Source organism: Vigna unguiculata, chromosome 7 (genome assembly GCF_004118075.2).
Source record: "Vigna unguiculata cultivar IT97K-499-35 chromosome 7, ASM411807v1, whole genome shotgun sequence".
In the NCBI taxonomy this organism is placed as follows: Eukaryota; Viridiplantae; Streptophyta; class Magnoliopsida; order Fabales; family Fabaceae; genus Vigna; species Vigna unguiculata.
Window position 1 is genome coordinate 5,134,231 of NC_040285.1, and position 25,600 is coordinate 5,159,830.

The 25,600-nt window shown below is 28.1% G+C and overlaps 1 protein-coding gene across 1 annotated transcript; it reads left to right on the plus strand.

Moving 5' to 3' along the window:
* The first annotated feature begins 13,398 nt into the window (after positions 1 to 13,398).
* Positions 13,399 to 16,068, plus strand: LOC114189646 (probable indole-3-pyruvate monooxygenase YUCCA3). Its single transcript, XM_028078273.1, has 3 exons — positions 13,399 to 14,284; positions 14,380 to 14,751; positions 15,330 to 16,068. The coding sequence occupies exons 1-3, from the start codon at positions 13,574 to 13,576 to the stop codon at positions 15,555 to 15,557; spliced, it is 1,311 nt and encodes a 436-aa protein (XP_027934074.1). The 5' UTR covers positions 13,399 to 13,573; the 3' UTR covers positions 15,558 to 16,068.
* Positions 16,069 to 25,600: the final 9,532 nt, after the last annotated feature.

Consider the following 25,600-nt stretch of genomic DNA (forward strand, 5'->3'; position numbering starts at 1 on the left):
ACGGGCACGGGTTTATTTGCCATCTCTAGTTATATAAACCATTTATAATTTGTTGGTCATTATATGAAATTTCTATAAATATTGAGGAGAGAGGTTGAAATATATAATTATAGAGAATACAGTTTAAATTTACTTGCACTATTCCTAATTTATACAAAACTAAAATCATTATAGGAAAAAAAAAATATAATTTTCAATCTTATTAACATGCACTATTCCAAATATGCAACTTCGTTTGAGCTATGCTCCCTACCATTAAGGCATCAAACGCGTATTCAACAACCACACGAGTCTGGTTACCAAACACGATTTTATTTTTCAGTTTTCAGTGATCAATTGCAATTATAAAATCTCTTATTATTGTCATAATGAATCAATAAAACAAAAGTGGAATTTTATTATGTCAATATTTTCGTGAAATGATAGCCACTAAGGCATGTTGTAGAAAAAAATCAAGTTAGACCCACTTAGAAGGTGTTTCGGGTGTAGGGACCGAGCACTTACTAATACTACTCCAATTTTATTCTTTTCTCCTCGATTCCTCCTCTCCAAGTAATCTGCTGAAACTTCCTCTCCACGCAATCTTTTTCTTTGCTCGATCGGTTGAACAGACGATCGATGTACCTGTCTAAAAGGTTCTGATGCTTAAGTCAGTTGATGGACCGATCGGTCGATAATCGTAACTGTTGTAAAAATGCGAATTAAAGATCCTCACCAACCTACCTTTGGGCCCTATTTATAGTTTCCGGTATGGACCTATAATTAGGGCTCCTTAATCACGACCCAATGATCCCTTAATTGCGATTGCTGACTTGTTTAATGTTAATTAAAAAAATTAAAAAAAATTAAAAAAATTAAAAATCCCGAGGCTGACATGTGGCAAGGTAGTTAACACCGTTTGTGAGGACTTAACGGAGGGTACTACATTGATGCAATAATCAAAATTGGGTACTAAATTGAGACAAAGTTCAAAGTGGGTACCATTTTGAAATTTTCGAACCAAAATGGGTATGATCCGAGTAATTAAGCCATTGTATTATTATCTTTATTATTTGTTCTTTGCGTCATTTTGATTAAGTGATGTATTATAACTTTTATTAGTGTATAAAAAATAGATTCATTAGAGTTTTAAAAATTGAAGTAAACAAACATTTAAAATATATTTTAATTTGAATATTTGTTTTCCTTTTATATTTTTTTTAAAATATTTTTAAATTGTATCAACTAGGTTTTTGCAGTTTGCAAATTTAATAAATATTTTGGTTCTAATGAAATTTTATTTGATATTCTAATATAAAATGTAAACAATTATAATTTATTTCAAAGTATTTGATATCGAAGAAACAACCATCCTCCTATATTTGATAATATTATATTTCTTTTACCGTAAATTTTTATTATTTTATAAAAATTAATATTGAAGTAGTAAGAAAACAGGTATGAGATTATACCGTTACCCGTAGAAATGAGAATGAGATAAAAGTTTGATACCCGTTGGATTTTGAATATGGATGCGAATGAATTTTGTCTACAAAGATGAGTATGAAATAGCGAAACCCGTCCTGTCCCGCCTCGTTGTCGTCCCTAACTTAAATCAATGAATTAATATGATTTTATATTTTTGTTTAGTTAATTAAATACTTTGTTTATACTAATTCAAGCATTAAAATAATATTAAGATTCTGAAATTTCTAACACATTCTTTCACACTAAAACATAAACATTGTGCATTTATACTTATATGACCGTGTGTTGTTAGAAATATCGAAAATAGAAATTGAGAACATCTTAATAACAAATGATATAATTAATATGTTTAAATTTTGATTAGAATAAACTCTTATATCATATTATTAATATAATAACTTTTAAACTCAAGTTAATCTCATGATTAAAGCAATTTGCAATGGATAAAATTGTTAAGTATAACACACAAGTGGAGAGCATAGATAACATTGTTTTGCACATCCCTATTATTTTACTCTTTGGAATGCATCATTTTAGAATATTTTATGAGAACATTTTTTACATCCCTAATAACAAGATGATTCAAATTATACTCTCTAGAATGCACCGTTTTAGAATATTTTATTATAAAATTAAGAAGATTTTTTCTTCGTGTTTTTCACTTAAGCTAATTCAAATAGTCCATGGTATTGAGATTTCCATAGGTCGCTGTTGGTTATGGAGAAAACAAACTCCTCATAAATTGTTTTCTTATAATTTCATTCAATTATTACTTATTGAAAAAAAACATTTTGGTAAAAAAAACAACAACTATCAATATATTAATAAACAATTACTTGTTGAAACCTTTTCTTTTTCCTTTTACTTTATGCCTTTGAATGAAGAATCGATATCTTACTTTTCTTCATCAACAAAAGATTCAGGTTTCAATTTTATTTCACATGAAACACTTTTTTAATTTGGCCAATCTTTTCAAAATCAAAAGAAGCACTTATTCTTTTAGCTAAAAAATACCTTTCATGAATTTCATAACACAACCAATCATGGTCACAATTTATATGATTCAATCATTATGGATAGCATCTACAAAAAATTAAAAGAAAAATCATATATATAGTATAACGTGCAACTTATATCTATACGCAGAATACTTTGCAATGAGTTTTATAAATGAATTGCACTATTTTATTTTCACAATTATTAGAATTGACTTTAGCAAAATTTGTTGTTATTCACTCATTGAAACAATGATTTGTTTCAATCAATTGATTGTTTGATACTTTCAAAGCAATTTTATAAGTTGTCACGATAGAAGATATTCAACAATAAATCAAACATGGAGAAACACTTCTCAACAATGGCTTTAGTAAGTATATATTTCACACTAAATAATAATAATAAAAAAAAAACTTCCTATCTGTTCTGAAATAAAGATATTCTTCTCCTAATTTTATTATTTATTCTTTAAATTTATTTATTTAATAACTATTTTTAATTAAAATATTCTTAACTATTTTAGTTCGTAAATGATAAATATCATGAAATTGTATTATTGTTCTCCTTCCTATGAAAATCGAAAATTAAAGAGTTTAATTTTAAAAATTAAACTCTACTAATATTATTAAGGAAATTATATAAGGAACATTTTGAAAAAAAAATAATTAGAAAAATTAATGGTGTTGATTAAAATAACCAACTTTCTTAGGAAATGTAAAATAATTATAAGTGTCTTATATTCAAATATGAAGACAGTATATATATATATATATATATATATATATATATATATATATATATATATATATATATATATATATATATATATATATATATATATATATATATATATATATATTGGAAATTATGAAAGTGCAATAACGCTCTAAAAGACTTGGAAAATCCATTTCTATGCATCCTACTAAAAGAAATCATCTTTTACTAATTCTTTTTAAGATTGAATTTATGAATCAACCCTTGACCTATATTTATAAAATTATTTACCAGTTCGATAGTAAATAAAATAATATTAATAAATATGAATTGTAATTTTATTCTTTATATATTAAAAATAAAAATAAACTTAATTTTATATTTTTTTATCATTTAAAATACATATAAAAGTTTAAATAAACTATATTATTATAGTTAAATAGAAATTTCATCTATATCCATCCATATTTATTTACAATGTTTAAAAAAATAAAATAATTAAATAATTAACATTTTAACTTTCTTATATTTTAAGAAAAATGTCAAAATGATATTTATTAAGTATTTTTCTTTTACCAAATATCAACTCGTTTGGCTAGATTTGAAGTTCTTTTTATTGGTTATCCTTCAAACTGATTTTGTTGCTTAGTTAAATCAATCACCTCATCAGTTCATTGATTTTTCGATTTGTCTACACAAATTCAACCTCGTCCTCAATCCGTTCTCATTTGTAAGAAAAAAAAAACTGAATTCACCTACTTTAAATTGATAAGTTTATTGCATTAAATATTTTCCTTAATAATTGCTAAATTGCCCTCGTTAATATTTTACCCATTCCTCAACATTCGTCCTAAGATGAATGATAATTTCTCATTCAAATATAAGAAACAAATGGTTAAATTTAGTAGAATTAAACAGAACCAAAATTTGAATTTTGTAAATCCCATAAATGCGTTATTATTTCAAAAGTACCTTTATCTTTAAATTTATTTATGAAAGTAATAATATTAAATAAGTTTAACTACCATTTACTTAATGGATAATAATAAGTAGTTAGTTTTATTTTTGGTTAAATTACTCTTTTGGTCCCTCTATTTGTCATGAAATTTTATTATGGTCCTCAAGTTTTTCGTTGTCTTAATTTGGTCCTCATTTTCTTAAAAATGACTCAATTTGGTCATCACCATTAACTTTGACCAAACGATGTTAAAGTTAATGCCACATGTCAATTTCTGGTTTTTTATTTTATTTTTTTATTTTTTTTAATTTAATTTTAATTTTATTTTTTTATTTTTTTATTTTTGACACGTGTCACTTCCCATTTGTGCCACGTGTCAAAGTGACTCAATTTGGTCCCTATATTTGTTTTTAGTTTCAATTTAGTCTCAATTTTTGTAAAAAGGAAGCAATATTATCCTTCCTTAAATTGTTACTAAATTTATTTTTTCATAAATTTTATGATGATATTCTTACTAAAATTAATATTTTTATTAAATATTTCTATAAATATTTTAAATTAACTTTAAATTCTACACAAAACATTAGACTTTCATTTTGTTTTGAACTTGAAATTTAGTTCCTAAACTTATGTGTGACAAGTTATTTGATTTTTAATTTTTACTAAGTTTGTATAATATGATAAACTTGATGCCTTTATATATGATGCCAAAATTGTTAACTTTTGAAATTAAGTTTGGGGTTTAACTTTGTTTAATAATAAAACTAAAAAACAATTATTTAAAAATATTTCTACAAATATTTAATAAAAACGTCAATTTTATTCAGAATACCATCATAAGTTGTATACAAAGATTAAATTGAGTCTCAATCTAAGGAGGACAATATTGCTTCATTTTTACAAAAAAATAGGACTAAATTGAAACTAAAAACAAATATAGGGACCAAATTGAGTCACTTTGACATGTGGCACAACTGTGAAGTGACACGTGTAAAAAATTAAAAAAAATTAAAAAAAATTAAAATAAAAAAAACCCAGAAATTGACACATGATGCTGACTTAACACCGTCTGGTCAAAGTTAACGGTGATGACCAAATTGAGTCATTTTTAAGAAAATGAGGACCAAATTGAGACAACGAAAAACTTGAAGACTAAAATGAAATTTCATGACAAATAGAGGGATCAAAAGAGTAATTTAACCTTTTATTTATATTAAGTTTATAACTATATAGTTTTAAGTATTCGTTATATCCTAAATAATAAGATTTATTTCAAGATAGATCATAATATACTTATCATCACATGGTTAAAATCGCGATTTCAATCGTAAAATCGTAAGATTCTATGATTTTATATAGTTTTTTTGAGTCAAATCTCACGCGCATAATCGTAATACGGTAGGATTGTCGAACAAAATTGTAAAATTGTTTAAATCATTTTTTTTTCGATTGCACTATTTATTCATATTCTTTGGTGAATAATTAAAATTTTACATGGTTATACGTTTTTTGTCAATTACACAACAATCTTCCAGCTATTTAAATTAAATATTAATACAATTAAAATATATTTCTCAATAAAAAATTAATATAATTAAAATCCAGTTGCAACACACAACAACACTTTTCAATCAAAATTTAATACAATTATAATTTTACAATTTTGCAGTCACAATTTTGTATAGACTCAAAATATAATAACGTTTAATATTTATTACTTATAACATAACGTTAGTATTTATTACTTCTCGTGTAAAGAAACATAACAAAGAAACATAATAATGCTACTATTTATTATTTCTTGTATAAAAAAATTTATATTAATGCTATTTATGAATACTAATATCAAATTGCTTCTTTTGATTTATTTTCTCTCTGTTATTTTATTTTAAATATTTTTGTAGTTTCATATTTTATTATAGTAATTATTTTCATACATATTATTTAAAATTTGAAAAAATAAAATTGGATTAATTTCTACTCATAATAAAATTGAATAATCATTTTCATATATATATATATATATATATATATATATATATATATATATTATAAAAAGTGAAATCTATTCTTCATATATGATTTCACGATTTATGATTATATGAACTTCTAACAATCCTAATGATCCTAATGGTAATATCGATTCTAATTACCTTGTCACCACAACACAATAATAAAATCTACAAATAAGTTTTTTTAATTAATATAAAGGCAATAATTATTCTTATAATTGAGTCTAGAAGAAGGAATAGGTTAAGATTTAGTTAGACAAGTACAATGAAACATATTGGGAAAAAAGTGTGACAACAAAGATCTACTCATAGCGTGGTTCTCTATGATAATGAAAACTGAAGTTTAGAAGATCAAGGTTCCATGCACGTGAGGTCGGTTCCTTGTTATGGATGATCCTATCTAACCCTAACCCTATTCTCAATACAACACCACTAATTTCTCAATCTTAGTATGAAAACGAGGTGTGTTTCACAGAGTCTTCTTTGGTAGGATAAACCTATAGTGGTGGTTTCAATGTGTAAAACGAACAAGGTACAATGGAATGAACCCAAATTCCCATAAGTTTTCATTGGTGTACGAGAGAGTTTCAATTTCAATGGCAGCGTGTGAATCTAGGAGTCCATGTTCAACTAGTTTTCACATGTGTACGCCACGGTTACCCTTCACATTCTCGCCTCCATTAGGAGTTTGTGCATTGATCATAACAAGTGGATATTTTCTTGTGCTTTGTAATTACTCAACCATAATTTTTGTTTGCTGTGGATGTAGTTTGGACATGTTAGCCAATGCCCCCTTTTTTTTTTTGGGACAAATGGTGATGAATGTGTTGATTATATTGGTTAACGTGTATTTGGATAAAAAAATTTGTAATTTCTAAGATAATCTTTCATAATCAATTTTGATCGATGTTATTTTTTTTTTATCAAAGTTCTTCAAAAAAAATTTCATTTTATATTTTTTAAGATTTTTTCATAGTCAATTTTGAGATGAATTTGAAACTTATCTTATTTTGATTTTATTGAATTTCTATATAAATCATCACGGTTTAGCTTGTTTTACACTTTCCAATATTAATAGAGTCAAAGTAGAAAAATAAAGAAAATGAATGAATTTCAAGCAACACTAGTGTAGCTGAGTAACAGATTGAGACTTGAGTTGAAAAAGCAAATCCATTGAAGAGGGAAACCTCAAGCACTAAACCTGAGGCTAAGCCATTGAGACTCCTTTTTTAGGAAGTTATCTCAGGAGTTGCAACACTATAACATGAGGCCTGAGCCATAAAAGAATCCCAGTTAGGAAGCAAACCTCTACAGCTAGAGGCACAAGTGCATTGCCCTGGACAATTTATAAAAACAGAGTTACACCCCAATTTAGACGGACTTTGAGAAGGGTTCTTTTGAGAGACTCTTATTGAGCTTTTGTAGACATTTTCCTTGTGCTTAATGAACATTATTTGAAGGTAAAAAAGAGATGATGAATCTTCAATATATTATATTGTTTCCATCTATTGTGCGGAGCTAAATCTCTTCAAGTGTTGAAGCAAGAATGTAACCCTTTGAAACACTCTTGTGTTGGTACTGTTATATTTACCAAAGTATGCTTTCATTACATGTTTATGAATTAGTTTATATTTGTTGTTGAATGAACTGGTCACTTATCTTATTTCACTAGCTTGGGATTAAGTAAAAATTGGTTTCAAGTTGTGGTCACACTGATTCTCATTATGTTTTTTTATGCTAGGAATAAATCTAAGGCTTTGGCCGGTAATAGAGTCTTGATCTTAGTGTAGGTGATTCATTCAAGCAAAACATTGAGGAATTATACTGAAATTTGATGATCCTAGACTTTGGGGACCATGAATGGACCTAGAGTTATATTTAAAGAGAACTCCCAGAATATGGATGACATCTTTGTAAATGATGATTGAATATCGATACAAAGAATGACAAAGTGGTAAAATCTAGCTTCAACACATCTTTTTAACTTTGAACTCAACCTTTATTCAAATATGTTTTTAATCCAATTTTATTAATTACTTTAAATCAACGTTATCTTTCATAAGTAAATCTTTATTCTCATATTTTCTATGCAAACCAAGCATTGTTTCATTCAAATCAAATTAATTTAGACCATGTATGTTCTACCAAATCCCTGTGGATATGATACTTGTTGTATTACAAAATATTTAGTATACTTGTTGGAAATATTGATTGCATTGGACCATTAATAAAGTGCAACTTCCTTAAGACTAAAATTGTGCAATTACATAACGAATTCACTTTCCCTTTTAACACTGTCGTCCTCCTCCCCACTGGTGCAAGCCTCTTTGGTGATTCATTAATCTGAAGGGAAAACCAGATTAAACATTGATGAGGGCACGTGAAGTTCCTTGTCTTGAACATGGATTGGTGTTAGAATTCAATTTTTCATACATTCAACATTTCCTTCCACCATCATAGGTGTGTTGCAGTCGTGGGCCAATTGAGTGCCTAAGTCTTCTTCCATTTTCCAGTTTTCTTTTAAATTTTGTGAGACAATTGAGTTACCCCTACATAGACTTTAACTTCATCTCATTTAAAATTTAGGATTCCAACTATTGGAATGTGTTTCTAATATAACTAGAATTTTTTTAAAATAATTTAACCAGCATAGACATTGATATGACTTTTGATATTGTATCAGTTTAACATGATTTAAATTTTTGTGTCAGTAAATCGTATTTTTGAATACGAATTTAAGGGACCAGGTCTCCTATTTATAGATAATTTGTTTCGTATTGATATATGTCTAGCACTTTGTCCTCTTTAAAATTTTTGTCTATTTTATAGTTAGCATCTTACATTAAACTCTATTTTTGTCTTAAAATTGTTTCACACTCGACAACTTTATTAGACATACAAAAACATATTATTATTAAAATATTAGTACTTGCATATTATTTTCATATTAAATGTTATTTTTGTCATATAAAACTTATGTATGCCTTAACAATCTTTTATTACTTTATTATGACAAATAATATTAATTTTGTATCGGAAATAAATTATACATTTGTCTAACTATTGTTTCTTTGAAAAAAATTCTTGGAAGTTAAGTTATGCCGAATGACTGATGTTGTTATTTGATACTTAAGTATTAACATTCTTGTAATAACTTCCACATTCTTTGACTAAAATGTACAAATCAATGTTGTATCTAATCTAATAACATAAATATATAAATAACTACTAAAATTTACTTAGTACTACTGTGTTATAAATTTCAAAAAAGATATACTTTCATGTTGACATTACGATATTGATTTTTTTTTTTGTATAAGTTAAATGTGTAAAATTTTATAAATAATAAAAAGAAAGATAAAATCAAAATTTCCTCGTAGTCTATTATGTAGGAATGACAATGCAAACCGATCCGTCCCATTTTGGCTTGTCTCGCAGTTGGCTTACAAAAAAAGAGTTGGTCGGTCCGTCCCGCATAAAAAATATGACTAATTTCTTTTGTCCGCCTCACATAATGTTTGGTCCGCGGGTTTGTGAACCGGATTGTGATCCACATAAGATTTTAATAACTTTATTTTTATTTAATTAAATTAATAGAAATAATAATTTTTATAAGTTCATTTCTTAAAATAAGTAATATTCACAATTATATAATTTTAAATTTTTAAGTATAGGTCTATTAAAAATAAAAATGACTTTAAATTAGACTAAAAGAAGAAAAAATGTAAAAGAAGAAGTTACTTCTAGATGAACTAGATAATGTAAACTATGCAGATCAAATGCAAATCAATCCGTTGTTGACCCACATAGTAAGCCTAAGCGGACCAGCAAATTGAAATACTCAACCTGTCCTATATTTTTTTTTTGTAGGCTGACCCACGTTATTATCCTTACTAATAGGTCATTTGATAAGAAAAATTATATAAGAAAAGAAAGTAAAAACAATTATTTTCTCACATTATTTATATAAAATAAATAAATAAATATATAAAACGAAATAAATACTTTAATGAAAAGATATTATAACAATAATATTTATATCTATTTTTGTCCCAGAAGAAATTCTCTTTGTTTTTCTCTAATTTAGAAAGATTGCAAGACATGTGTGTTTTACGTATTATTTTATCTCCTTTCAAAGTAGAAAACTACTAAATAAAGGAAAGAAAGTAAATCTTATCCTTTCTCGAAAAAGTGCACAAATGATTCTTTCACGTGAATTTGAAATAATTAGAAATTCTTGGGTTTGAAATAAATAAACAAATAAAGTAAAAAAGAACAATAATAGAAAAAAAAAACTACCTGAAGTTCTTTGGGGACAGTGAGAACTGAGGCTTTCTTCATTCGATTTTGATTACAAACCTTGTCGCTTTAATGAGTCTCACTATACATTCCATATTGGAACTTGGAAAGTTATTAGATAATCATTTTGAAGTCTCTAGAAAAATGGGCAAAACAAAAATTTGGAATAATTCATCAAAGAAGGTGAAGAATTTTTGGTAATGGATAGTACTCTCATGTCACTAAAAACTTCAATCTATTTGCAAGGTGTCACTACAAAATAGAACTATCAAATTTGTTTGTTCCATCAATTCAAGTGATAAACCCTAACATGTTGATAACTTTTGTGGCATCAACATTATGATATACTAATGTGTGATCACCATCATGTGTATATTTATGTGACATATATACCCCAATTGAAGCTTCCAAATTTCTCTTCATTCATTTCCCTTAACCACAAAAACAGGCAAAATAATACTTGACCAAGAACTTGCTAGAGTACATATATAATACATCTAAATATTCCCAAAAATAAGAAAAAGCCACCATGATGAACAATCCCTTTCAACATGAAAATTTATGAAGGGTAACCCTAAATCAACTATTAATTGCCCCAACTTTTCACCAAGTACAAACATGTGGCAGTTGCTTAAATGATGCACTACTTGTTGAATCTTGAAAATTGACAAGTTGACCTTGGAGATGGAGATGGATTAGGTTGAAATCTTGTGTTGATTAGCATTTGACAAGGATTACTAGAATGTTCCTTTTAATCTAGTTAGGTTTTATTGTACTTCTCTTTATTCAAAATTTTAAAAATTAACCCTTTTAAATATGTTATAAGTTAATAGACATGTATCCCCAACTTTATTTGTAACTAGTTTTTATTAAAAATAGGGTTAAATATGTTTTTGGTCCTTAACTTTTACTAAATTTTGAAATTAGTCAATTTCAAAATTTTGGAGCAATTTAGTCTTTCATCTTTTGAAATACGTGAATTTAGTTCTTTTAATCAAATTTTGTTAATTTAATTTGACATTTCAAACGCGTTTTATAATAGTATTTGACTTAACATTAAAGCAAAAATGTGTAAAACAATATAAACAACTCAAATACAATCTTAAAATGCATATGAAATATCAAATAAACCTAACAAAATTTGATTAAAAGGACTAAATCCACGTATTTCGAAATATGAAGGACTGAATTAGTCAAAATTTTTAAAATGAACTAATTCTAAAATTTACTAGGGACCAAAATATATTTAACCCTTAAAAATAATATTAAAAAAGAGGCTAGTAAAATTTTGATTCTCAAACACTTTTTTTTTATTTCTTAGTGTTTCTCGTGCTTATAAACTATAATTAGCTTTTTATACAAATATTTATCATGTTTGAATGTATTTATTTTATTTAATATTTATTTTATAAGGATAAAATAATAAGTGATTTGGCAATCAATAAGCAATAACAGAAGACTGAAATTTTAAAATCAATAGAAAAGAATTATAAAAATTGATAGTATCTAGTTCCTGACACAGAGTAAAATGCACATGCTAATATCCACAGACATCTGAACTATGAAGAAAAAAAAATTATGACCTAAAACTATGACCCTTTTAACCTGTGGGTTCATATGGGTTTGCTTTCCTCTTCCAATAATAAATTGATATTTTGCATGTACAGTTATCTACCCTTTTTAAGCTAAACAATCAAATCAATCATATTATGAATAGATTAACTTTAAAAATAAAATATTAGTTGTAATAAACAAGAATGAGACCCACAACCATATCATTTGAGAATCCCCATATAAGTGTACCTTTATATTCATCATAACAGATAGAATGAAATGACATAAAGTAGTGTTAACTATTATTGTTCAAATGATTTAAAATTAAATTAATCCAATTCATATTATTTAACTAAATTTAACTAAAAACACTTGTACTTTCCCTTCGTCTAAATATATATTTCTCAATTCTCATCTTAAACGCAATAAAATTAATGTATGGGTTAAATATGTTTTTGGTCCCTCAAGTTTTAATGAATTTTGGAATCAGTCCTTCATCAAATTTTTATACCAATTTAGTCCTTCATCTTTCAAAATGCATGAATTTAGTCTTTTTAACTAAATTTTGTTAAGTTTATCTTATATTTTAAGCACATTTCAGGATAGTATTTAAATTAACATTGAAGAAAAAATGTGTCAAACAGTGTAAATAATTTAAATACTATCATGAAATGCGCTTGAAACGTCAAATAAACTTAACAAAATTTGGTTAAAAGGACTAAATTCACGCATTTTGAAAGATGAAGGACTAAATTGGTCAAAAGTTTTGATGAGGGACTAATTCCAAATTTCGCTAAAACTTGAGGGACCAAAAACATATTTAACCCTTAATGTATCATATATAAATTTCTTTAACTTTCATCTGTCCAATTCCATGCACGACGATTTCAACTCATGTTCAAACATTAAGATATTACAAACGAAAAAGAAAAACAAAGCAATTTAACTTGAAACAAAAGATATATTTGGTTTAATTAGTCAGATAATATCCACATTTATATTCATTTAGATGTGCCAGTTTGGTATTCATTTTTAAAAATGTGTCAATTGAATCTCAATTTTTGAAAAATGGATTTTGAACAAAAGTGAATACCACACTAACACATTTTTTCAAAATAAGTACAAAATTAACACTTATGAATAAAAGCAGATACATTTGACTAATTAAACCGATATATTTTTATTTAAAATAGTATACATTTTATTAAGCGGTAAATAAAATAGGGATACAATTATATATACACTACTATTATACAAAATTATTTTATTGTGTAGAGTTTAATCTCATTCCTCAATGATTAGATATCTCCATACACATGCTCCTCTGAACTCTCCACCCCTTTCCCTATTTATACCCTTCATGCTTCCCTTCACCCTCTTCACTCCTCAATTCAACTACAAATCTCTCTCTTTTCTCTCTATCTCTCTCTCTATCGCTTCACACAAATCCTTCATCAAAAGTCAATTTCATCACCCTCTATCACCATCAATCAACTCAACATAATCTTCACCTCTAAACAACACTCTTTCACACACATCAAAGGTTGTCTCAAGCCAACAACAACAACAAAAAATGCATGACATTTGTCTGAACATGCCACCAATGGTTCAGAACTTCGACCCTGAGGATCTCTTCTCAAGGCGTTGCATTTGGGTGAACGGACCCGTGATAGTAGGTGCTGGTCCTTCGGGTCTTGCAGTGGCTGCAGGACTCAAAGACCAAGGTGTTCCATTCATAATCCTGGAGAGAGCAAACTGCATTGCTTCTCTCTGGCAAAACCGCACCTACGATCGCCTCAAGCTTCACCTCCCCAAACAGTTCTGCCAGCTTCCGAACTTCCCTTTCCCTGAGGACTTCCCCGAGTACCCCACAAAGTTTCAGTTCATAAGCTACCTTGAGTCCTACGCCACCCACTTCAACATAGCCCCACAGTTCAATGAAACAGTGCAGTCTGCCAAGTACGATGAGACCTTTGGCCTGTGGAGGGTCAAGACCATCAGCAGAAGGAAAGGACCCTCCTCGGTTTCTGCTGCTGAGTGTGAGGTTGAGTACATTTGCCGGTGGCTTGTGGTTGCCACCGGCGAAAACTCTGAGAAAGTGGTGCCGGAGTTTGAAGGGTTGGGAGAGTTCGGTGGCCGTGTCATGCATGCTTGTGAGTATAAATCCGGAGAGGGTTTTGCAGGACAGAAAGTGCTTGTTGTTGGGTGCGGGAATTCCGGCATGGAGGTCTCACTTGATCTGTGTAACCACAATGCAAAACCTTCAATGGTGGTTCGAAGCTCGGTGAGTGCTAAAAACTCTCAGCATTTTACAGTAGTTGAGTATGTGTTTTAAGTGTATTATTTAAGGTTTGTTTTGTTTGATGATTTATGTATCAGGTTCATGTTTTGCCAAAAGAGGTTTTTGGGAAATCTACTTTTGAAGTTGCTGTGATGTTGATGAAGAGGCTACCTCTGTGGATGGTTGATAAGATACTGCTGATTCTGGCACGTTTGATTTTGGGGAATGTTGAAAAGTATGGTCTGAAAAGGCCTTCGGTGGGTCCTTTGGAATTCAAGCACACTGCAGGGAAGACCCCTGTGTTGGACATTGGGGCCCTTCAGAAAATTAGATCTGGCAAAATCAAAGTGGTTCCTGGAATCAGAAGGTTCTTGCAAGGGAAAGTTGAACTTGTTGATGGCCAAGTTCTTCAGATTGATTCTGTGGTTCTTGCCACTGGTTATCACAGCAATGTACCATCATGGTTGAAGGTTAGTCCTTCATACTTTCTCCTGCATTTGGGTTTAACCCCTGCACTTTCTCTCTCTCTATAAAACCAAAAACCATGTTAGATTGCTAGTTTTGGCAGCTGGTTTTTGTTTTTCTTTTCTTTATACAAGTAAAACACATGTTTCTTCCACTATTCACTCACTGTGCTTTCTTTTTTTAGTTCAATAATATGATTTTCAAAGTAATCACTACAAAAAATAACACTACATAGTAACTTTCAAAGTAAACACTGCAAAAGGGTAAAACTTTTTTTCTGTTGTACCCTTTATGAGCGAGCCCCCCACAGAGGGTTCTGGCCCTATTGAAAGACCAGGGAAGGTGTGTGTCTGTGTGTGGGGAGAATCAATTTCAATGAATTCTGAAAATGCTCCAAATTTGTAGGCATCTATGTAGGTACATGGTTGCTTAGTACATTTGTAGACATTATTATGATGTTTCTGTTCTAGGGACAAACAACATAAATGCAGATGATGATAATGCAGTGAGTTGCATGAGTTTTTGACTCTGTGTAAGTTATATCTAAAATGCAATGTTTATGTGTGGTGGTTGATTTGATCAGGAAAATGAGTTCTTTTCCAATGATGGAACTCCAAGAAACCCTTTTCCAAATGGGTGGAAAGGAAAAGGTGGTCTTTATGCAGTTGGATTCACAAGGAGAGGCCTTTCTGGTGCTTCTTTGGATGCAATTAATGTGGCTCATGACATTGCCAAAAGCTGGAAAGAAGAAACAAAACAGAAGAGGAAAACTGTGGCTGCACGCCACAGGAGATGCATATCACACTTCTGAACAAGACACTCACTTTCATCACAATCATTTTGAGGATGTTTTGTTTCTTTCTCATAACTTACAAACATAGTACAGTCCCAATACCAGTTTAACTATGTTTTCAGTCACTAAAGTTTAGTGTGAATTCGGTTTTGGTTTTTCAAATTCTAATATAAAATAAAAAAATAATCATTTTAGTTTCTTTAAGTTAATGTATAGGAGTATATTGAAAAATTAATAGCTAAAATGTTTTGAGATACCAAAACCGAATTTATTTTAAACTTTAGAAACTCAATGCACAGTTAAACTTTGAGAAAATTAGTGTGTGATCTCCTACAAATAAGCTTTGTTTCTTTCTCTTCTTTAGGAAAAAAAAATATGTAAAAAAAAAATTTAGCCCTCTCCTTAAGGAAACCCACTATGTGAAAATAATTTGGCTATTTTTGTAGAAAGGAAGATGAGGCTTGTTTGCTTCTTTTTTGCTTAATGTAATTGTTTATTGTATTTTAGTTGTAAGGAATATTGATTCATACTTGATTAATGTTGAATTACAAGATTTATGTTTAATTAATAAAGTCAAAGCCCTTTCTCTCTCCTCATAATATGGTTTCTTCTCTAGGTCAAAGTCATTCATTCACAAGACATGTTAATGGGCTTCTGTCCTACAACATAGGCCCAATGAATATTTGACATCTTTCAAAGCACGTGGACAGATATCCTAATGTCAAAAGAAAATTAGTTAATTTGAGAGATGCTTTGAGATAGGAATGAAATTGAAAAAAAAAACTCAAATAAATTGACTCTTCTGCATCATATAGTAAGATTTTTAATTGTTAATGCTTCTATATTTAAGGGAGATTCATGTGGTCAATGGAGAAAGAGAGAGAAATACCTCATTCACTATGGAGATTTACAATGTGCCATAATATTTAAAGAAACAAACTTTGACATTATTTTTTTTTTATCAAGGATATAAAAAAATACTAAAAAAATTAAATGGTAAATATAAGATCCTGTTTTAGTGAAAATTTTTAAACTAAAATTACTACTCTATATGCCCATCTTTTCCAATAGATCGATATATGAAGTTCGCTTTCAAATATGTGAAAAGAGGTATAAAACAGAAATGAGGTGCGAGAAATAAGTAGAAAGAGATATAAAAGCAAGTATTTAAGTTTTAAGATAAAGAAACAAAAACAAAAACAAAATATGCAACTCAATGATTGAAATGAGTATAAAGGTGTATAAGAGAAATGTCAATAACTAGGGGCGCACCCAACTAAAACTGGGGGTGGACATTTATACTCCGATAATTTAAAAAGAAAAACTAAATATATTCTTTTTTTTATAAATTAAATACATTTTTTATTTTTAAATTAATATAAAAATTTGTAATTTAAATTATAAGATATTTAAATTTCTTTTCATTTTATGAGAGTAATATAGTTATCTTTTTAACAAACCAAATATAGAATCTTTTCATAACAAAGTTTTATAGTAGACTATAAAATAACTTTCTTATTTTATAAATTTTGTATATTTTTGTCAAACAAGATTTGATCTGACACTTTATTGTCCAGAATAACAGAAGTAGCGAGATTGATAATGCGCATTGTGTTGTGTATAAGATTTCACTCCAGAAATGTTTAGATAATTTAATATCTTAGAGCATACATCTCACCTTCTCAAGTAATTAACTAAATCTCACCTTCTCAAGTAATGTTTTTCTCTCATTAAATCATTCATATGAGGAATTTTAGGAACGATCTTCTCATATGCAATACCAAGTTATTTACAATAAACATCAAAAGATTCATGATACTCAATACCATTATCAATACGGATACATTTCAACACTTACATTGAGTCATTTTACAAAAAATAAGGACTTAATTGAGCAAAAAATAAATATAAGAACCAAAACAAATCAAAAGTCTAAACATAGAGACCAAATTACTAATTAAGTTTATTTTTTTCTATTTCCACCCTATGTTAAACATCATTATGAACGTTGACATCACATGAAAATTTAGTATTATAAAAAAGAAAAAAATGAATACAAAGGATGGAGACTACACCAAACATGATAAAAATTGAAACATAGGCAAATTATACCTATTATGAATATATATATATATATATATATATATATATATATATATATATATATATATATATATATATGGATATAAAACATTAAACCACTTTTATTGTTATCTATGAATAAAAGGAACATTAGTTAACTTTTCGATACAATAATTTTTCTTATAAAAAATATGACACCTTTGAACTTTATATGCTCACAAAAATGTAAGTACTAACATTATCTCCCTAGAAGACTAAAAAAATATTATTTGTTGATCCAAGAAATTATGACAAACTAAGGTAAAATCATTCTCCAACTTAAATTTTCAAAATATATTAATATTTTATTATAATATTAATTAATATTTTTTTTTATAATATAATATGTTATTAAAAAATCAAGTGTCAAATGTTTGATATTTATGAATAATAATGTCAAACAAACTTTTTCCGTAACATATATGAAAGGTGGGGAAAGTTAATCTCAAGTGACCAAAATATTTTAATTAAATTATTGTGAAAAACCTATTTGATTTATTTCTCCACTCTTGTATATATATATACTCCCTTATACATACATAGAAAGAGATTCAAATGCATGAGAGAGAATAAAAAAATAGGAATAATTCACACAATTTATTAAATTATAATTGAATGATAAAAAAAATAAACTATTACTATGAATTGTTGAAAGTTCCACGTCGACTAAAGATAAGACAATTTTATAATATATAAGTGGGGTGCAAACCTCACCTTACATGCCGATTTTGTAGGGTTGAGTTAGGTTTAAAATCCATTTCTAACATAGTATCAGAGCCATGACTTAAAAAGTCTATCCTAGAGAAATTTCTTGGACATTTTATTCCACATGCTATCGGTCACACACAAGATATATATACCTCGGCCTGAGAGATTGTACTCTTTTATTTTTTTCGATGCTATTTATCTTAATAAAGATATGACAAATCATAATTTTTTCTAATTTCTTTGACATGTTTTACTTTATCTCTCATTCTTTTTTAAATCCTTATATTTCCTAAGTTAGTGCATCATAAATTTGGCATAGACATATGTTTCGGGTATAGGACCAAACAACTATTTCTAACACTCGAATTATCCTTATGTCCCTTTGTCTGATGTTCTCCTCAACTAGCTTGTTCAATTCTTTCTCCTATTTGGTGTCTTTTCTCCTCCCGCTCGGCTGATCGAGTGATCGGGATACCTGTCTAAAAGACTTCGATACTTAAGTTAGTTCAAGTTCGATCGAAAGATAGTAATAAATGCTGTAATAAATGCGAGTTCAAAGTCCTTACCAACTTACCTTGGGCCTCTATTTATAGTTTTTGGTATGGGCCCGTGATTAAGGTTTATTAATCATGACCCAATTGCTTTTCAAACTTGATTAGTGACTTGTATGACTTTAATTCACTTTTCACTAACTGGTCCAGTTTTGGTGTGGCCGCCCGACCAGAGGGTTGTGCGTCCTGTCGGACATCTTCATAGATGAGGATGTCTCCACAGAGGTGGAGACAAAGTTTAAATGGAAATGAACATGGGGGCCGTTTGGTTGTGAGCTCCCTTAAATCACTCGGAAGATATTGCCACATCAACCTCCCAAGGAAAAGTCCTCCTATAGCGAGCGGCCTACGATCGCTTGTCCTTGATCTATCTTACCGATGGTTTGACAATAAGTCATACAGTACAAATTAACATTCTTTTTATATATAATTTGACAAGTTTCGTTGTGTGATATACAACTCTATCAACTATTACGTACAGAAAGACAACTTGCATGGCCTTCAATGGCTACCTTACCTTATCAACAAAAAAAATGGCTACTTTTAAGAAAAACCACAAGCCGACAAAGACTTTATCGAAACCCATTATTTTAAATTATATCATTTTCATGTTTATTTGAAATACAATTTGTTATTTTTCTTTATTCATTTCAATTTATATTTTATTTTTATATTTTTCTTAAATATATACAAGTAATTTTTTATGCTTCTTTTTCTTTCCCACTAAACACTATCTTGGTGACAAGGAAAAGAAGATAAATGTAAAAAAGGATTCCATTGACTAATAGTCTGAAAGAAGATAAATGCAACATTTTCTTCTCGCTAATCTGAAGAAAATGTGAGAAATGTGTTAAACTAGAATGTAAAATTTATACGGAATAAAAATAAATAAATTGAACAATATATATTTTTTCATCATATTTAAAAAAAATTGCTTTCATTTACTTGTAATTTTACAAAAATATAACATTAATTACTTTTTTTATTATACTAATTTTAAATAATTTATATATGTATTATTGTGTGTGTGGAAAGAGAAAAAGAGTAAAATAGAAATTTCATAAGATTTTTATTTGAATGAAAAAGTTATTGAATTTCTTAATTCCAATAAAACAACCTTAATCTTTTTGTTTGTAAGTCTTGAAAGAAGGGATGCCCAGAAAGAAAGCGAAAAAAGAAGGAAGAATTGAGAGCTGATTTGAAAGAGAAGAAAAAAAAGAAAAATTTACTTTCAACTAAAAATAGGGTTAAATATGTTTTTGTCCTTTAACTTTCAGTAAATTTTAGAATTAGTCCATTTTGAAACTTTGGACCAATTTAGTCTTTCATCTTTCAAAATACGTGGATTTAATCTTTTTAATCAAATTTTTTTAGATTTATTTGATGTTTCGTACGCATTTCAGAATTGTATTTGAGTTGTTTATACTTATTGACACATTTTTACTTTAATGTTAAGTTAAATACTATTATGAAACGCGCTTAAAATGTTAAATAAACTTAAAAAATTTTGATTAAAAGGACTAAATCCACGTATTTCGAAAGATGAAGGACTAAATTGGTCCAAAGTTTCAAAATGGACTAATTTCAAAATTTACTGAAAGTTAAGGGACTAAAAATATATTTAACCCTTAAAAATAAGTAAGAAAATGAATTAATACACTTATATTAACATACTAAAATTATTTTTAATAAATTTAAAACGTTAAAATTAGTGTTTATATGTATATTTTGAAGGCATGATAGATAAAGAACATAAAATATCTAACAAAAAAAATCTAAATTCGAGTTTCATGTAGTGGAGGTATTTTTCTTATTTTTCTATCTTGCATTTCATAATTTTTCTTCTACTTTTCTCAAAGAGAAGCATAAGTGAGTCTAAAATGGATTCGAAAATGATTATTTTAGAAATATTTGGAAGGTACTTAGTTAGGAGAGACAGAAGATCTGAAAGCATAATTTGGCAAAGTAAGAGTGTGATGTGAAGTGTGTCATCTATTCCGTACTTAGAGATTCCATAATCATCGTTTCTACTTCAACCAATCAATTCATCTATCTCTCACCGTCTCATCTCCTTTTACACATTTTCATATTTCTTGTGTAGGGTCAAACTAGATTTAAAATTTTTGAAGGGAACAAATATATTAAAATATAAAAAATAATTTTTATTTGTATATTATTTTATAAATGTAAAATAAAAAAATTGGGGTCCAAGTACATTAAGATTACATTAAGCTTCTTCATTGAAGTGAAGTGAAACAAAAAAGAATGAAAGAGAGAAGTGAAATGAAACAAAGAGAAATGGAGAGGAAAAGATGAATATAGAGTGACAAAATAAATAGGAGTGAAAGAAAATGCTACTTGTTATACTAATGGCCCATACTAGATCGATTGTTTCAAACCCTAATGTAATATGTAGAGTCTATTGCATCTTTTGTAAAAAGAATAATCGTAATAGTAAGATACTATATGCAACTAATATAATATTGTCATAACAAAATGTCACTAAACTTGATTTTATATTGTATTATGAAAAACCAAATACTATATTTAGTTTTTTTGTATTGATTGATAAAGAGATAAATGGACCAAGTGGGAGAATGTTGAAAATTTTCTAAATATATGATATGTGAGGATAATACGAGATATTCACATGGTCAACTATTTCTATAAATATGGTCCATTTGCCAATTATTTTTATAATTGTTGCGTAAATGTTGATTGTAATTCATTGACAATAATTTATTGTGACAACTACTATGTGATGACCAGAGAACTCTATACATTTTATAGGTTTGTGTTTTGGGTCATTAAATCTCCTCTTTTCTATTGTATACTATACCATTAACATTAAAGGATATAGAGCAAGGGTTTGAAACAAAAAAAAAATATTAAAAGATTTTTATGAAAGTGATAATGACTGAATATTAGTCCTTATTTTTTCGCATTAGTTTTACACTATATTCATAAAAAATAATATATAAAGACTCATGAGATAAAAAATAATAATGTTAACTATTAAACTAATATTTCATTACTAAGTGAGATAAGAGAGTTACATTTTTTTATTGTTCAAGGATGGACGAGAACATATGAAGAATAAGAGCAAAAATAATTAGTTTGATTCTAACTTCTTCTGAAAAAAAACCCAATGAAAGTGAGAAATGAGTACATTTTCTAACAAACTCAAAAGACAATGAAAAAAATATCTTAATAAATATTTTTGTTCTTTACTATAATTGATTTTATATTTTATTATTTATTATCGTTGAATGTTATGCTTTATAAAAGAAGTAAAAAGACACCTAATTTAATTTTTATCAATTTATAATATATATTACATTTAATTTTCATCGATTTCCAATACTACATATAATTTAAAATTTTCAAAAAACTTTAAAAAAATTCTAATATATAAATTTAAAAGATTTCAAAAAAAAAAAATGGGGGTGTCATGGCACCATAGTCCCTTAGAAGATCTGCCATTACTAGTAAACATGGCAAATCTTCACCAAAATTTTTTAGGGAGCCAAAATAATATATTCAAAATTTATATATTTAATAATATTGTGACTAATTCAATAAAAATGAATACATAATCTAGTATAACTATAACTATCAAAGAAATTACATATATTTAAAGGAATGTATATCATTTTTTTCATATTTTTGAACTCATGGTAATTGAATCATAATAAAATTTTCAGTTAACTTTTTTCGATGCAAATAACCATATTATCTGCAAAATATTCCTCTTTCATTTTATTAACGTGCGTTTGATTTAAAAAGTCTTCACAATCTTTCATCTCATTATTATGCAATGAGCAACTATATTATCATGTTTTCATCTTTACCAACAATTTCTCTATTTTATAAAATAAATTTATTCTTTTGTTTTTCATCAATATACCTATTTAAGAAATAAGTTTAAAACTAAAAAATAATTTATCATAATCTAATAAAAAGTTGAGAAACATAATTACTAAAAAAAACAATGATAATCAAGTTACAATTAAAAATTGACTATGGAAGATCACATAGTATATTGTTTCTTCTTCTATATATTAATAAAAAATGAATATACAAAAAGATCATGAGATAAAACTAATGCTAAATGTTAAACAAATAGTTCTCTATCAAGTGAGACAAGAGAAACTTACACTTTTTATTTATTTATTAATGAAAGAGAAGATATGAAAAAATGAGGACAAAAATGATGAGTTTTTGTCTAACTTTTGTTTAGTAAAAAAAAAATACGGATGAGAGAAGAATACAACATATGATAAACTTAAAAGACAATGGTAGAGAAAATAAAAAATATCTTAATAATTTTTTTCTTTATATATTTGATTTTATGTTTTATTATTTATTATTGTATTTTATAAAATCAATAAAATAAATACTTAATTTAATTTTATTATTTTTTAATATAATATTATTTAATTTAAAAAGATAAATACGATTTAAAAAATTTAAACATTTATATAATTAAAAAAAATTAAATATAAAATAAAGTAAACAAAATTAAAAAAATTTGGGGAGGGGGGTCGTGGCCCCCGCCTGCCCTTCTGACCTCTGCCACTACTAGTAAATGATATTGAACACTTAAATTGACAGTGTTAAACTATCGCATGTGAAAAGAAAATATACAATAAGTAAAAATATTAAAAAAAATGTTAGAAATATTCAAATGTGAGAAATAAAAAACATTTAACTGACATACATCAATTGAACATAATTGCATAAATGTTGTGATAAGAAGAAAAATATCTTAAAGATGCGAATACATTTCATGATAAATCAAATAATTAGAAGAAATAAAAAATAGAAAGTGTGTGTGTATATATATATATAAAGTTACTAATAGACTATGAGTATTTTAATAAATTAAACGGAAGCAGAGATCAAACGTAGATGATTATTATGGTGGGTATGAGGACGAGACAAACATTACATCCACATCTTCAAATCCATACCTTTTTAATACGGAAATTCTCCGTTAAAATGAGGATGAGTTTGAACAATATCTATTGGGGTGAGTTTATTTTCCTTTCCTAAAATTGGTTGTTCACATTTGGGATGGCAATTCATAACCTTATAAATCAATATTACATGTAATAATTTAACATTTTCAATTGAAAATTGAATAATAACAAAACTATTTTTCCAAAAATAGTATAAAAATAATTATTATGGAATTAAATAATCCCTTATCCAAGAAAACTTAAAATGTACACGCATATGTTGCTAATCTAGACAACCAAAAATCTCACATCAAATAAAGATAAGACAAATTTAAAAAATATAAATAGATGCAAATATTCTCTTATAAGCTGGTTTTTATGAGTTATGTTTAAAATTCACTTTTTTTAACATGATACCAAAGTCATTTGAAGTCTATCCTAATGAGATTTGTTGGACCTATTGTTAAGACTTTGGCAAGTGTACCAAGTCGCGCAAGTAGTAACCGGTAAGATCGGGATATCGTTTCCCAAGAGACTCGTGTATACTAAATATTTGCGTAAGTAGTGACTAATTTAAACTAATGAATAAATTCATAATTTGGGGTTTTGTATGAAATTAAATTTTGCATAAATAATTAAAATTGAACTTTGGAAGTTAAAGGCACTTAGTGAATGAAAAAGATTAGAAATGAAATGACTTGATATTGCCGGGGTTAGAATTCACCAACTATGCTCTCATGCAACTACAATTTAACATCCTCTTCATTAATATACTAATGTCAACCAACAATTTTACTCAAACCCTAATTCCTTAATGGATTGAGCCTAAATTTCCCTATTAAAAGTCAATTCCTTGAACTCTTAATAAGCAAATTTTGCTTTATGCACTAAGGTTTAAGACAACCAATGGGTCAAGCCTCATTCCTAGGTACAAGCTCCATTGAGTTTTCTTATTTCAAATCTAGGTTTCAAAAGATATTTCCACACCCAATGAACCAAAAATCATGCAATAGATGGCTAAATCAATGCAAGCATTAAGTGAAGAAACAAGAAGATTAGCAATTAATGAAAGATTCATGTATATAATCAAAACATTTGCATTTACACAAGAGTTTTGTGGCTACATCTAACCCCAACAAAAAATGGGTTTAGCTCTCCATTGTCATGGAGAGCTCAAGCTTGCAAATGAAAGAGATGGAAGAGAAAGAGATACAAAGAGGGAGATGGAGCTGTTCCCACAAGCCCTAGCACTCCTCTAAGCTCTCCAAATGTTTTCTTCGTGCCTCCAAAATGCCAAAGATCCGTTTCCCCTCGCGAAAACAGAAAAAAAGGGGCAAACTTGACACATCAACGAAAACTGCCGCCTGGCGGAAGCCTCTCACCACCAGGCGCAAGCCACCAAACAGTGCTGAACTTTGCATGTACCGCTCGGCGGTCTCCAGATGCCGTCAGGCGGTGAGCTGTTGGAAGGGTGATTTTCGCCTGGCTGGCGCCTGGCGCTTGGCACTGGAAGAAGGTGTCGCTTGGCGGTGTCTTTGTGGCGCTAGGCGATTACTGTTTCTTCCACATTTAGTGTCTTTTTGCCTTCTTCTTGCTACTCATGATCACTCACTTGTTTGGATTTTTGGAACAAAGCTTCCCATCTACAAAAAGGACACAAAAATGGGGATTAATGGTATATTTAGATTAATGTAACCCAAAATGTATTTATTTACAAAAG